Source organism: Corvus hawaiiensis, chromosome 7 (assembly GCF_020740725.1).
Source record: "Corvus hawaiiensis isolate bCorHaw1 chromosome 7, bCorHaw1.pri.cur, whole genome shotgun sequence".
In the NCBI taxonomy this organism is placed as follows: Eukaryota; Metazoa; Chordata; class Aves; order Passeriformes; family Corvidae; genus Corvus; species Corvus hawaiiensis.
Genome location: NC_063219.1, coordinates 2,982,893 through 2,999,150, shown reverse-complemented (window position 1 = coordinate 2,999,150; position 16,258 = coordinate 2,982,893). Strand labels below are relative to the sequence as shown.

Sequence of the window (16,258 nt, the reverse complement as noted above, 5' to 3'; positions counted from 1 at the left end):
ACAGAAGGAGAGTTGTACCTGCTCTGCAAATTTTAAAGGACAGCCCTCCCATGGCAATAGTTTCCCAATCTGAAGTGTAACACCCCCACTGGAGACTTCTGCAGTATTTCTACTGTTGGGAATCCCTTAGTCTTCCACAGGCAGCTCCTTCTCCCACTCAAATCTATGGCAATGCCATATCCCAGCCCCAAATTTATGATTCCACATCCCACAACAGAACAGATCCACAACACATGACAACTCTTTTTCAATCTCCCCACTGCCTTTAGCTTTAAACCTCTTAATTTGCTAAAACTACAATTTCCCTTGGGGGATTTTACTACGGAGCCTGTGAGTCAAGGGGGAGAGATCACTGCACCCACTGCTGCCACACGTCTGAGCTGAGAGGTCACCCTCTCACACTTCTGGTCAAATTGACACCTCTGCAATCAAAATCCAAGCCCAGATCTGTATCCTGTTAGTAAAGACTGACTTTGGGTCTGCCAGCAGCAGAATCTCAAGCCCAGAGGCTTTTACTGTGCCTTCTCACAGAGAGCTTTGATTTCCTATCCCTACTAAAAGCAGGGCTCCAAAACTGAAGGAAAGACAGGCATCCCAAAGGGCAGAGGAGGCCAAAGGCTTGGTGCTGCATGGGCTGGTTCTCCCTGCTCAGTAGCATCTAACCAGGCCAGCCACATCTCCAAGAGCTGGAAAGAAACAAGGCATGCAGAGCAGTAATAATAAACATAAGATACCAATTAATGCTCGCATGCCACTGGAAATTCTGGCATTTCCCCATCTGCTCTCATCCAGAATAAAAACAAAGAAAATTAATTTATCCTATTTTTCTGAATGTTGTAAATTCCAGCACACTTCCCTTCAACATGAGCAAAACCATTTTGTTTTCTTCAGGTAAAGGTGCTTGGTATAATAACAATGAGAAGTGTCAGGGTGGTTCTAAATGTCATACAAGAGGGATGAAAATTACTATTTCACTATGGTCTGTAAGATTAATTGAAATTGACCCAAATGTTTAAACCTAAATAGACCATGTTTCATGTTGCCACATTGATTTTGCTGCTTCCATTGCACTGAGGTTTCTGGCATTTGCATTATAGCTGAGCCCAGCCATTTATCTGATCCAGCCAGGAATCCAGCAGATCAGAGGCACAGCACCATGAACACAGCAGCCCCCAGCCGAGTTTTTCTGGTTTCTATCCACCCCTAGCTTAGGGTCATATCACCACCACTCTCCTTGGGCATGAAAAAATTCTCTTGCCTTCAGAATTCACACACTCTGGCATTTCATATGCTCTAAGTCCTTCCAAATTCCTCCCACAGTTCATAAAAAATCCATACAAACCTCAGCTCTCCTACTGGAGAATTAGAGGCATTAATGAGCAAATGGCTTCATCAGGAAGTATTGTGTTTAATTGAAAATGCATTCAATCTTTGCCAAATCATATGAGAGGACATCATAGCTGGGACTTTTCAGCTAGGGAAAAGATGGGCAAAATGTGGTTTGATAAAGAAATAAATAAAGTCAGGAATCAGTGATTAAAAGGGTGAGAAAATGATCACCCCTCACAACACGGGCACAGCAGAACACAGCGAGATCAGGAGGTAAATGGCAAACAGGACCGAAAATACCTTTTTGCAACAAATATCAAAATGTTGTGAAACACTGCCATGGGATAGAGACACTGATTTCAAAAGAATTAGACAAATTCACAAAAACAGATTTGTCAGTGGCTACTAAATATGATTACTTGGATTAAACCCCTTCAGCTTCTGGCTGAAGAAACCTTAAACCTTCCAGGACTTTCGTAGCGGAGGGAACACTCTGTGCTCTGTGTTCCTACACACTCTCTTCAAATCATCCTTGAGCAGCGGGGGTCTAACCCACAGCAGCAAAAGACCCCAAACTGTTTATCAGCTGTGATCCATATTTATCTCAAGAGTCACCAAAACTTCTGGTGAGAATATTTCCTGCTCTGGTGACCTCCTCCCAACTTTCCATGGCAAATGTCTGGCTGTGTTTGTGTACACACAACCTTCTCGCCTCCCTTCTAGTCTTCCTCATTGTCACACAGCACCACTTTAAACTTTATTCCTCTGCATTTTCAACAGTCAAAAAGACAAAAGTGCCTGTTTCATGACATGACAAAGATCCTGTTTCCCTCCAACCACATGCAACTGCTCGTTTCCAGCTTTGTTCACACCTATTTATCAGCAACAACTTCAGCTGCCTGGGTTTTTTTGTGGAAAGCTTTATGCTAACGCTGGGACTTTGAACCTCTCTCCAAAAATTAAACCAAATCATCAAATCTATGGGATGAGATTCATTTTTAAGCAGGGTACTTTTTACACGTGAATACCCAGCTGGCTTATGCCTTACCTATTAAAAGAGAATATTTAATTGCCATGGCACTTCTATTGCTGTGACATTTCAGTGCAATTTTTTTTTTTCTAATATCTAATCTGGCCCCTCCCCTGGCACAATCTAAGGATGTTTCATCTTTTCACTTGAGACATTGCAGAACAGACTGATCCCCACCTCACTACAGCCTCCTTTTCAATCTCCTGTTTTTTGAAATGAAAGCTCAGCAGGACCCCAGATAACTCCACTCAACCCTCCCCCAGGACACACATGGTGCCTAGGTAAGATTCAAAACCCCGCATTTTTTTATCTTTACAGCAACAGGATCCTTTTTTTCTCATGATGTCCTCAGCTGCCTGCCTACGACAGTGCAATCAAAGCAGCAGACAACTTACAGCCAGGCTCCTCCCTCCCTCGGTGGCCTCCACGGAGGAAACATTTCATTTCATTGCCTAATTCTTCCCCCAAGCACTTCAGGCTCTGCAATAAGACCAGCCCAGAGCAGACAGCATCTACTTCCACGCTTATTAAGACTGGGCAAGCTGGTTTTGCTCGCCCACAGACCTTCCACTTCCACCTCCTTATTTAATAAATTAAAAATCAGCACTTGGATCTGATTGCAACAGGTTCACGGACTGATCAGGGAGAACATAAAGAGCAGAGAGCATAAAAATCACAAAGGAGCCAAAGAGCAGCAGGTGTAAAGGGAGGAGAAAGAATCCCCAAACCAAAGACAAGAACAAAGGAGGGGAGGTGGAACCTGGAACCCTTCAAAGAGGTATTGCAAACTCAGTCAAGGTGGGGAAATGACAGCTGCTGTCTGCACCACGGGGCAGAGCTGAGGAGGTTGGCAGTGCTAGGAAGGGATGCTCCACTGCCTGAAGCACAAACACACCAGGAGAAAGCAGGAACTGCAAACAAGCCCTTTTCCTACAGGGCTTTTTAAAAGCAATATTTAATGCAGACAAGGCTAACCTGGTCTTGTAACGCAGCCAGCTTGCTCTTGTCTGTATGAGCAGCAGGGGACTACACAAACAGGACCTAAGAACAGAGTCAGGACACTGCCTAGCAAGAAGCTGGAACCTAAAAGCTTAAATCCATATCTAGACTCTTGAAAAAATACCTGCACAGAAACTGTGTTTACCCAACCACCATCTTTCAATGCTGAGTGCCTCCAGAGCCCAGGTTTAGATTCTTTAAACAAAAGTGACCTCTTTTCCAGAAACACAGGCACCAACAACTAATAATTTCAGTCTAAGCCAAACTGCTCAGCACCTTTGGAAAAATACTTCTGCCCTTTTAGATCCCAGCACCTGGATTGAGATGTTTCAGGAAGTCAATTAGAATTAAGTGACCGCCCCAAGGCCCTGCTTGAATGGGGAAGGAAAAAACACAGCGGCAAGTCAGGAGTTCCCATCTCCAACTCTGAACATCCTTCAGTCACACCCCAGAAGGCGGAAGAGTCTGTGGAAAGAAAAGGAAGTGTGGAGATTTATGACAAGGGAGGCGTTACAAACATCACAGTTCTCTCTTTAGGCAACTGGTCTCCAAGCTAAGGGGAAGACAAGAAACTGTATGGCTGGGCACTGCTTCTACATGCAAGGAGATCAATGTGTATGACTGTTCCAGCAAATGTGGGGTTAATTAATACAATCCATACCCCCTTCAGCTTTATTTTAATGGAACAGAGGGTTATATGGCAGTCTGCTCCCTGGCACAACAGCATGAAACAAAACAAAGGTCATGCCAAAGCCAGAGACCTGATGAGGCATTTTGCTAATCACTGCAGATGAGCACAGACAAAAATCTGATGTGTAGAGAAAGGAGGACAATGAAGCAATGTAAAGGAACACAAGCAGTGGGGCTGCTCCACCACAGGCAAGTGGTGAAGGAGAGCCTGAAGTCTGATGTGTGCTTGTCTGTGTGCAGAATAGGCTGAACCCTGGGGGTGGATTATGACTTGCATAAATACCCATGACATCCAAATGAATGGAGTGGCCTGTGCAGCTGAGCCATCATCCCAACTCCCTGTAATTAGCATGGGAACCTATTAATTTTTCCACATTACTGGGAAAAGAGATGAGTACAGGTCCCTCCAACTATGAGGCAAATTCCTATAAAGTACAGCATATTTTCAGAGTTTTCTCACCTCCAGGTGAGATACCTTCTAAGGCATCAGAGATCTCTGTTCAGGGGCTCATACGGATTTTTCCAGCCAATTGTGGAGCTGTTCAAATCCTAGCTACCCATCACAGTAAGACTGAATGAGATGTAGCTCAGAGAGAGCTCCTATCCTGGGCCTTCCTTCTCCCAGGAGCACTGGAGCCAAGAATGAGAGCAGGGTATCTGTTCCTACGTAGTGTTGTGCCACACAGCTCTGGCTCTAAGCTAGACCCAAACAGCTGTGCTGCTACTGGCCAGCAGCCTACTGCCCAATTCTGATGATATTCCCCCAGAATATTGGCTGCAAAGAGCAGCCTCGTGGAGGACTCTGCTGCTGAGTCTCTGACAGACATCTCTGAGTGGATGCAATGCCCCCTTGCAGGCATCTCCACAACGCTGGGGAAATCTGGGTGGAAATTCTGGCCAGAGCTGAAGGGTAGAAAGTGCTCCACTGCGAATCCACCAGATTCCCTGGCAGAATGTGGTGGATTTAAGACCAGACCCGAGAGCACAGCTTCTGTCCATGAAGAAGAACTGTCTGTGAATGAGGCGTGGGTTGCACAGCCCAGCTGTCCCTGGGAGTGCCACAGGAGTACACCCGGGGTCTAACAGAGTGAGGTTTGTCCCACACCTTCCCCACAGCCCAGCTGAGCAGGGTTTCTGAGCGAGTGGAGGACTGACCACACCCAGCAGAGCTCCGACCGGGAATACTGATGAGGTCGAACTGACAGCAGGGGAGAGGAGGCCAGCAGGAGAGGAAGAAAGCGGGCGGGGAGGGTGTGACAGGGTGTGACAGGGCTCGTTAAAGCAAGGAGCGTAATTGGGCTCCTCTGCAGACTGAGTGGGCTGAGCCCTGAGGGACAGATTGTATCTCGTACACAATTCCCATACCTTGCTAAAACCTGTAGGATAGAAAGGGACTTCTGTCCCTACTGTAGAAAAAGGTGATATAGGCACAAAAGTCTGGATGATACCATCAAACCCAGGGGCTTTCACCTGCAGGCTTCTAGTCCAGAGCTTCCTGTTCCACACATACACATCCCAATGCCTCCTAGTAAAGACCAAGGCTGAAATAAAAAGGTCAGAAGTCACAACTGCAATGTGAATGGTAAATTGTGCGGGGATTTTGTTTGTAAGACTCTGGGATCATCACAGAAACTGGATATGCAGTGAAATCTCTTTTTCATTTCTCCTGACAACAATTTCTGCTGACCTGGAAACGCATCATCAAACAGAATCCCTGAATAAAGAAGAGATACGGGGTTTTCTTACCTCTTCGATACAAGATGCTTTAGTTGTGAAGAAAATTATTTATCAGATTTCAGCTCCCTGTTTTCCTCAGTTCTTGGTTCTCCTATGAGCATCTCTTGAGTGGTGACATTTATTTGGCATGTCATTTCCCTCTGAAGCTCAGCCTGGCACAAGCTCCCTTTGCATTAAGTGCTACACAATGTAATTCAGCACAAGCAGCTTGCTCCTGCAGGAAACCCTTGCCATTTGTTCACTCTTGACTGATATTTGCCAGGTAATTTCTCCACATAATCCTCCATCTACTGAATGTGTATTAGCTGCCCTTCAGAAGAAATTACTGTCTCGAATTGGAGCTGTTTTAATTGGAAAAAAAAAAAAAGGATTTCATGATATTTCTGTGGCCCTGAATACAAGAGATAAGCTTACGGAGTGGGATTTTCTGTGGGGTTATCTCTAAGGCTCCAAACCTCAGCATCTGCGTAGCTTACTCCATCTCTGTGCCATTGATTCTGTGCTTCCTGACTTTTGTCTACCTGCAATAATCTCTTGACAGCAGAACTGGAAACAGCTTCTTGTCACTACTTAACGATTCTGTCTTAAGGCAGGCACTGGAACTCAGCGTAAGGTGAATTTTATGAATAAAATGAATAAAATTCCCTCCTGTAACAGTCTTCCTAGATGTGTCCACCCCTGCTTGCTTTTCTGTCAAAAAGGAAAGTTCCCAAGTGATTTATCTTTTGCTTGTCAAGCAAAAAGTTTGATACATTTTTTCCAGTTGTCACCAAAAAAAAAAAAAAAAGGAAAAGAGTAATTGTCAAGCAACTGTTCTTATTTAACTGGAACAGCAGCAGAGACTGGGTGTTTGATGCTCTGGTTAACAGCCTTCTCTATCCCCTCGGGATTCTTAGATGGTCTCTGAACATCTGGATCACAAGAATACACCAAACCCATTATTTTCCAGCAAAAAAGCCTCTCTTGCAATAGAGAGTTCCTATCATCCACTTCTAAGAGAGACAGACGCCTACTCCCATACTTACTGAGAATTGTACTAAAATAAAATTAATCTGCAGAAGGAAAGGGAACTCATCCAAAGATACTGCCCCATCTTCTCCTTTCCTGCAAAGCACAAGTGATGGAGCTACTTGCAGTTCCTAAGATTATTCCTGTTAATTCATTAAGGCAGAGATGTGATCATCCAGAGGAAAAATGCTCCAAATAAATACAGATTCAAACTACTAACTGTGACAAATAAAAGAATAAATATTTCCCCATCCAGATGGCTCTCCTGACATCCAACTTATGTGATTTATGGGGCACAGGAAGTACAACTGCTGGGGCAACGTGGGAGGTTTGCCATTTCCACACTTGGCAAAATCCAGGGTTTTCACAAAGTACGTGTCCTGTCTTGCCTGCTCCAACTGGTTCAAGGGAATTTGGGAGAACCTGGAATATACAACATGCCTAAAGAGGTCTTTTGCTGATGGCAGATGGGCTTGGGGCTAAAAAATGATCCCAACACATCAAGAATGTCCTTTTCCATTACAGAATTCCTACAATACTTTCAGGAAGTACTTGCTCTGGCTCTCCATCCCTGCCTACAGAAGGAGGCACACAAAGCTTCACTGGGATTAGGCTGTAAACTCTCTGTGACATGGGCTATCCTAACTGCATGTCTGATATTGGCCACTGTGTGCTCCTTTCTCACACCTCACAGAGGATCGAAGAGTTTCTAATCAGAGAATCACACCTGTCACTCACCAGGGTGAACATTCCTGGTGGTCAGATGCAGATCCCTCCCAACCACGTCTGACACATGGGATATAAACACTGGGAGCCAGCTGCTTGTCTCCTCTGCTGCCAGACACTGTCTCCTCTCCTCCTGCCTCAGTCTCCCTGCCCCAAACACAAAACCCCAGCATTGCCCATGCTAGGTCCATGACAGCCTGATGTGGGTCATCCATGGCAGTGCCTCTGCTATCAGCCAGGTGTTGAAAATCTTCAAGGTCCCTTCTAAGCCAAACCATTCTACGGCTCTATGATTTGATTCAACTCAAAACTAACACTGTGAAAGGTAAAAAAGCTCCCACCTGGATAAACGCCTTGCTCTGCTTTACTCTGTAACTTCATGAACAAAAGTGCCCAGGGCTGGGACATGCTTCTGATGGCGGCAAGGACTCACTAATCAGCAGAAGTGCTGTAGCACACATCCAAGTGCATCCCTGCTCTGAGATGGGCACTTCCTGACCCAAGGAGCAAGGCCTGCAAGCAAGAACCAGCTTGTGCAAACTCTTCACCCATTTGACCCCCAACAGCTACTGACCAACCCAAAGAGCTGCTACTTTTATTACAAGGGCTCACCTACACCATGAGGTCACAGGAGCCAAGCAAGTTACTGCTCTTCAGCTGAGCCTTAGCAGCAAGATCCTTTAATGTGCACATTTTGCCTGTGGCATTCACGTTGACCAGTGTCATGTTTCTACCTCACCTCCATAATCACACTTGCAGCCTCTGCCCTCACTCATTTTACTGAGTAAGATCTCCCCCAGCTACCCTCTTCTCCCTCCATTTATCCTGGAAATTTATATTGCTGTCTACACAGCAGTATCCGAATAAATCTCGATGAGACAGTTCTTTAAAGTTGTTTTCTAATTATAAAGCTAATTTGAAAAAAAAAAAAATCACGAGCAAAAACAACCTCAGAGGAACACACACATTTTATTTACAGCATGATGCATCCCAGGAAATCTCCACTGGAAACTACATGGAGCCAAATTTGTAAAAGTAACAAAACACATCAAATGAACACATCACTCACTGAAATGAGAACTAAACCCCACAGACATAAAACCAAACCAGTTACTTACAGTTTTGCTGTGGTTCTGGAGGGAATTTGAGACGGATAATGGCCAAGATTATGAAAACAACCACAGGCCAGGAAATTAAAACAAACGACCATACCTATAAAACAGCAATGAAAATATATCGGTTACGTTTGTCACACTGATGTGTCCCAGAGCCTGTCTGGAATGTACAAGCGGTGCCCTAAATGAGTTATAAGGTGCATTGTAAATCACACCTGTCTTGGTATGCATACAATTAAAATCCAAGCTTTATCTATTCAGGAAGAAAAACTACCGAAGATTTTAAGAGCAAATAACAAGGCTGGAAACAGCACAAGGTTTCAGTCTGGCTGATAATTATGGGGGACAGTGTTTACCCAGCTTTAAGACACTGCTATGTCACAGTAAAGGCACGCTGAGAAGCACCAACCGAAAGATTGAGCAGCTGCAGTGTGAAAGGTTGGTTTCACTTTCAGTGAGATTATGGGTTAATAGAACTTTGTTTGAATTACACCCCAAAATTAAAGTGTTTGACAAGCCTACAGCATTTTTTCCCCCAAAATTTCGCTGTTCTTCACAAACAGTTGGGCCTCATGGTAGAGCTGGAAGGAAGGATTTTCCCAGTGGTCATTTACAAGATGGTAAAGGAAGGGGTTTATGGAGTTGTGCAGCCAGCCTACAGAAGGCACACAGGAACACCCATCATCAAGATAAGATCCCTTATAAGAACTTCTGACCCCAGCAGCCCAAATCCCTGTCACCTTTCCATCTCCAGACTGTAGCAGTCCATACAGGTGAGCTGAGATGAATCCCAGAATGGTTTTGGTTAAAGGGACCTTAAAGCTGATTCAGTTCCACCCCCCTGCCATGGGCAGGGACACCTTCCACTAGCCCAGGCTGCTCCAAGCCCCGTCCAACCTGGCCTTGGACACTTCCAGGGATGGGGCAACCACAGCTTCTCTGGGCACCCTGTGCCAGGGCCTCCCCACTCTCACAGAGAAAGATTTTTTCCTAATATCTCATCTAAGATGGAAGAGAAATGATGTAGAATTGGTCTAGCATGTTGAAAAACACATGAACATGTAGAGAACTCTTTTCTCTGACACGAGGATTGCCCCTTTCAGTGGACAAGAAATAAAAAAACACAGTCTGCTAATCATCTAGTATGGTAAACCAATCTAGGGAGGAGGCCCAAAATCTTAAAACACAAACCTTGGAGTTTTGTGAGCTAGGAAATCGCAATTATTCAAATAATCCCCTGCTTTTGCATTAGCTGGCTAGCTTGCTCCCATGCCTACTAGATTAAGAGTTTTCCATCCATCAGTAGTTAAGCTCAAACTACTCTGTGCTACAAAATTGTTGTTCTATCTTAGTGCCAATTTTTGTAACTGCAAAGATGTCTTTCTTCAAAATAATCCCATTTTTCATTGTTGTGTTGCTATTTTTTTCAGATCAGCACATATTACCCAAAACTGTTTTTCCAAAGTAATTCCAAGCCCATAACCGTGTTTTCAGTTCCTGTAACACTCACTGGAACATAAAGCCAAACAGACAGACAAACAAATCCTGGAGAGCAATTCAGCTTAAAGACGGTTGTTCTACAGCTCCGTCCCTATCATCCCTGGTGAGGTGACACAGGCTTGAAAGTAGGAGCAAATTCATGCCCCAAAATAGGCAAGTGACAGACATCAAACCACGAGGCACCTCCCCACACACCGCTTCACAGGGTGCTCCTATAATTTCAGCATTCAGCAACATTTTAGCTCTGACAGACAGTACCCTTCCTGCTTTTTATGTATACACTGCCAATTTGTAACAAGATCCATCACTGACACTGACATATTTTAGTAATTTTTTATATCAGATGCTTTCCCTATAATCAGTCCCCAAACACGCAGTTTAACTGTGATTAATTCGCATGCAAATGGTATTATTAATGTGTCCTCCTTGTTTAGCACCACACAGGCTAAAGTAAAATTATGGGGTAACAGCACAGAAACTGATATTAGTCAGAAGCTGCCTAAAGGAAGGGCCAGACATCTGTCACATTCCTGGGACAATAAATGAATACTGATTGTTCCTACTCAGGAAAATCGTTGTCCCTCCCCATTTTGAGCTAAAATGGTGCTTATACTCCTCACTTTCCAGACATCTCTTCCCTCGGTATCTCTGTCCTTTGACTTAATTGGGTTTAATAGTAGCTGGGCACATCAGTTGCAACATCACAGTATTCTCACTGTCCCAGGCATTTCTAGTGAACAAAAACAAGACAACCACCCTGGCCAAACTGCTTGCAGGTGGAACATGTTGACTCGAATGGAACCACAACCAACCTGGCTCTTGGGACATTAAGAACTGTGATGTAGGTTGCATAATCCCTTAGCTGCTGGATTATTTCACTGCTAAAAGTTGATTTAATCTCTCAGAGCTTCCTTAGGATCTCTGGGTGAGTGCACATTTTCTCTCCCTCTCCTGCCTCTGTTTAAATAATGAAGTGCAGCATGCAAGAGGCACCAATATCTCCAGTTCCCTTTGGCACTCAGGCCCAACTTTGCTCCCAAAAAGATCTGAGTTTACCTCCTCACACCCTCTCCAGTCTGAGCAATCTCCCTAATTTGGAGCAAGAGAAGGAAATTAAGGAGGGTTGCAAGGCATGCATGCCATAAAATAGTCAGCAGTGGCCAGATTTTTATTTTAATTGACATTTCAGTTCTACAGAGTTGATATTTCAACTCCACAGGAAGCCAGAATTACAGCAAGTCAGACTGTGGTCAGAAGCACAGGTAGGGCTTAGTTGGCATTTACTCTGGGTACACAAGAGCTAAGAGGGACCCAAGCCTTCTGCTTTTAACAAGGCTGTTACAATTTCTCTTGAGAAATTAGAGGTAATTTATTGGGATTCTTCTGCATCTCAGGAAGAGTGTATTTTGCAGCAGTGAGGAACGCTCTTAAGGTGAACAGCATATCCACAGCTCCAGTGGAGCACCAGGAGGAGTCAGAGGCACTCAGCACCTCTCTGAATCAAGCCCCAAACCAAGAGATAGGGCAGGGTGAGCTGGAACAGACCTTGCAGAAGCACACAGTCATACAAGGCCTTTCACTTCACCCTCACATCATGCCCTCCATGGACATTTCTCTTTGGTCAGCATTTCCTGTGCCTGCCAAGGCATCCATTCCACCAAGGCAAGTTTAAACCCCACCATGTTTGGGTTACCAGAGCACAGGTTATGGTACAGCTCCCTGAACTGCCCAGGCTTCTGCTGAAAATACCACACGCAGCTGTACCAAAACTGGTCTGGGACAAAACTACTCTGCCTGGCCCTGCAATGCCTCCCAAAGAAACATTTGCCTCCCTGCTGCTGCTGCAGCTCAGATCACTCTCTGGACATTGCTGGCAATGCTTTGTCTTTTGGACAGAAAGACCATTGGGGTGTTTGATTTGCAGCACACTGGACTGCACTGGAAATCTGTCCTACCTGCATCTCTCAGAGCTACTTTTTTCTTTATCCATCCTTTACAAATGGCTCTGTGTAAGGACAGCCCCCATCACCCCCAAATCCCGGGTGCTCCTCAGAGGCTGTACACCAACCACAGGGTCTGCTCACACAGCAGCAGGTACAGAACTGCAGCCTTAACTCAGGGCTGCCCACGAGTCTGTGCATGGTTTTGTTTGCACAGACATTGTCCCGAGGGAACAAGAGCGGCATCCATGGTACTCCATCTGGACTCCTGAGCCCTCATGCATGAGCTCCAACACAAGATCCACCTTCACTTCCATGCCATTCCCCTCCTTCCTTCTGCCTCTACCACCACCCTCCCATTCTAACAGCACAACCTCCCTCCCTGCAGTGCCCCCCTCACTCCTCAGCTCCCGGTGTTTCCAGGTTCCCCCTCCTGCACTCCTGTGTTCCCACACTCACCGGCTGCCTCTTGACACTCAGCCAGTTCTTCCAGAGCAGGATCCTGAGGTGCTGAGAGAGCGCAGCCATCCTTGGCTGACGCGACCGAAAGTGAGGGGGCTGCGTGTTCCTCCTCCCCGTGCTTAGGAGGCAAAAGTGGAGGCTCTAACCCAAAAGGGCATACAGTGTCCAATATCCAGGCCTCTGCCTCTTCCCCACAGCATAGCTCTGGAGCAGCTACTCCATCCACTTGTGGCTGCTGTACTCCCAGGAACTGTGGCTCTTGTCCTCACAGCAATAGCTCCTAGCAAATTCAACAGGTTCTTCCTCTCCGGGCGGGCGGGCAGATGCAGCAGCCTGCCTCCACTTGTGTTAATTACAATATCCAGCCTCTCCTGGATGCTCCCTGTCCAAGCCCTAACCGATAAAATGGATAGCATTCCAAAAAGATGCTTCTGCTTAAACAAAAGGTGATGCATGCCTCCTCCTCCTCCCCATGATGAAACTCCCTGTCTGCCCACACACCACTTCTGCTGGAGAGGTGTCAGCAGCAGCAGACTTAGGCCACTTGCCAGGCCAGTCTGACTTCCCTGAGTTCACAGGGAATGGCTGGGAAGAAAGCATTCACAGCCACAGCATGCATCTTCCTGCCATTGCTGATTTGGAATTAGGGGGGTTTTAATACTTATGAATGTCTCAATTAGACCTACCTGTCCAAGTAAATTACATGAAAGAGGTGAAAAATATATATATATTAGTCAAAATCTCAGGGACTGATCTAGCTGCTCAGCTTCTTGCATCTTCCCTTCCCTCCAGGAAATCAGTCCTGGGGTTCTCACTGACTGATTTCCGTGAAACACACCAAATCCACCAAATGATCCACCAAATGAATGGATCAGATTTCACCAGATTTCAGGGCACTAATCTGTCTTGAACACTCATTATTCAACTAATCATTGAATTCCCCAAGTTAGTGATACCTAGAAAGAACAGCCAGAGATGAGAGGAAAGAGAAAAGGCAGGTACAGAGGGAAACAATGACAGCACAGGGAACTGCTCACTGCACAAAAGGACCAGCACAAATCTGAAATATGGACTTGTCTAATGGGCTCTGGTCAGCTGGAAGAGCTCTGGTCCCCCTCAGGTGTCTGGTAACACCAAGATTGTCCTTGAAGCACTTGGCAAACAATGGAAGACACGACTGTACTCAACAAATTCCACAAAGGGCATCCAAAAATATTCCTGTACATGGCATTTCTTTCGGCCACAAACCAACTTCATACCTCAAAAATGAAAACCATCTTGAAGGAGTCCTTGCCAAACTCCACCCAGGGACAGAAGAGGAGCAGAGGAGTTTTGATCCAAGGGTTGCTGAAAGCACCAAGAGGAAAAGAGGAAGAGAGAGATGTGGTACTTGGTGAAGAGAAACAGCTTCTCTGGATTGGTGAGGAAGCACTAGAAAGGTGGGAATGGCAACAGATCCAGAGAAGTCCTTGCCCCACATACCTTCAATCTAAATAGATTGGACATTCCAATGGTGGGAGTGAAGCTGGAGCTAAAATTAACCTAAAAGGCTTCCCTAGTATAGTTTTGATAGCAATGGGAAGAAACCTAAATGTCTAACCTCCCAGCTCTACATTCCCTTATTTTTTTTCTCTACTAAATACCCTTAGGAAGGAGAGGGATTTCATTTGGGTCTGTGAGTTGAGAACAAGCAGTGCTCCTTGGGACACGGTTCTGGTTCAACTCCACATAGGAGGGACAGCCGGATTCACTGCATTTGGTCCAAACACGATTTGCAAACTTCATTCACTTCCTCTCTGGGGCTGAAAAAAGAAATCCAAATATAGATAATTCTGCTCTGAGGGGGTAAGAGAGAAGAAATTTATAATTTCACCATTCACTGCCTTGCCAAGGCCTTCTAAAGCAAGTGTCTGATTGCTTCTTTTTGGTATTCAGTCAAACAACTGTTTCAAAGAGCACTATGATTTGGATAATAATTTTCCCAAGCAAATGCACATCCTTACTTCCTTTGTGAACTGAGTCAACAAACATTCCCCTTGGGAAGTACCCAAAGGATAATTTGTTCGAGATCACCACTGTAAAATCAGAATAACTCAATGTCAGTTGGCTCTCAGAGCACCTGCATTCAACTCCCCAAACACCACAGCATTCCCGTTCCAGAAGACAAGATGAGGACTTTATTAAACCATTATACTCTTCTGCTTTTTAATTCCTTTACTTGGTAATTCCTGCAGATGGCACAGGAGGCTGCGGACAAAGTGACCAGAGCAGGAACATGTCCCAGTGTGCCAATGTGCAAATAGCCCGAGGAGCAAAGGAGGGAAAGGCCAAATTCTTCCCTCTCCTAATACATCCTCAGTTGGTTTATTCCTCTGGTTGAACAGCTAGGGCTCTTCTGGGCTGAAGGGCAAACCCACTGAGGGTGGTTCAGATCACTGAGAAGAAAAGCAGCATCTGTTTCTGTGCCCATGGAGCTGAGGAAACTCTCAGGGGAGCTCTGCTCTGTGATTTTACCCAATGCAAATGATTAGAGCCATGATTCATCCCCTGTACTGCAGCGGTGGCTGCGGCTCACATCACCCTGCAGGGGCTGCAGCTTACAGGGCAGAAAGACTCTCCCCACACAGCCAGAATTCACAAACAGACCTTTCCTTGGGATGCTCTTTCAAGTAGCAGGAGGAGTTTTTATTTCCGCAGCAATGAGTGCACTTGTGCTTCCCAAGTGTGCCCAGTTACCTCTATGAGAAATGAAAACGGAGGCAAGTGATACAAGACAGAAGAAATCCATGAGTGAATGACCTGCAAGAGTACTGGAAACATTCTTGCAGGAGGACATGTCAGGTCCTGACGTGTCAGGGCTGGCAGCTGTGAGTGCCACAGGCAGAAACAAGGGATCCATGAGTGGAGAAGATTGCTGTGGAGGAGCTGCTGCACAGGATCAGTCAGGGAGCTGAGGGCTCTCTCCAGCCCTAACACAGCGGGGGGATGAGAAGAAATGGCCACACTTATCGTTCATGTCTCACTGGTTTCTTGGCCAAAGTGGCAGGTCCCCACAGCAGCACCATAAAATGCAGCTGACTGCTCATGAACACTCCTGGCTTGGCTGTGAAATACAAGGGGAGCTGGAGCAAGCCTGACAGGGCAGAGTATTTACCCCCCTGAAGTCAGTGCCAGTCACTGTTCCTGGAAGCGTTCAAGAAACGTGTGGATGTGGCATTTGGGGATGTGTTTTTGTGGTGAACATGGTGGTGCTGCATTGATGGTTGGACTTGATGATCTTTGAGATCTTTTCCAACCTTAACAATTCCATGGTTCTAACATCACATGCCCTTGCAGCACCAAGGAAGGTACAATTTAAAAGTCTGCAGCCAACTTAAAGCCCTGCCTCCCTCAGGTAGAGCAGCAGTTGCCTGAGGACTTGACAGCATTAGACAACGCAGTGCACAGCCCTGGATGATGCTGCAATCGCAGACAAATTCAAACACCACTTGAGTGTTGTAATGGTAGAAATGGAGAAATGGTAAAAAAAGGCTTTTGTTGAGCAGCCCACGGCATTCTCCAGGAGAGGCTGCACATACTCCCTGGGAATTGCTCCTAATTGCTTCCAAGGGCATGACAGGAGCCTGGAAATGCAAATTCCTACACATTTCCGGGGTGCCTAATTTCAGGCACTTGACCAAGACACAAGGTTTTGAGAGAGATGCTCACTCAGCATTTTTTAA

General features: G+C 45.7%; 1 protein-coding gene across 1 annotated transcript in view; it reads right to left on the bottom strand.

The window, feature by feature from the left end:
• ABCA12 (ATP binding cassette subfamily A member 12) overlaps window positions 1-12,930 on the bottom strand; it is a 79,694-nt gene extending 66,764 nt beyond the window's left edge. The window contains exons 1-2 of the mRNA XM_048309252.1: window positions 12,534-12,930; window positions 8,638-8,731 (exon numbers count right to left, since the gene is read on the bottom strand). Of these exons, the coding sequence (XP_048165209.1) occupies window positions 8,638-8,731; window positions 12,534-12,602 (163 nt within the window). The 5' untranslated portion in view covers window positions 12,603-12,930. The remainder of the gene's footprint in view (window positions 1-8,637; window positions 8,732-12,533) is intronic.
• Between the last annotated feature and the right edge of the window lie 3,328 nt (window positions 12,931-16,258).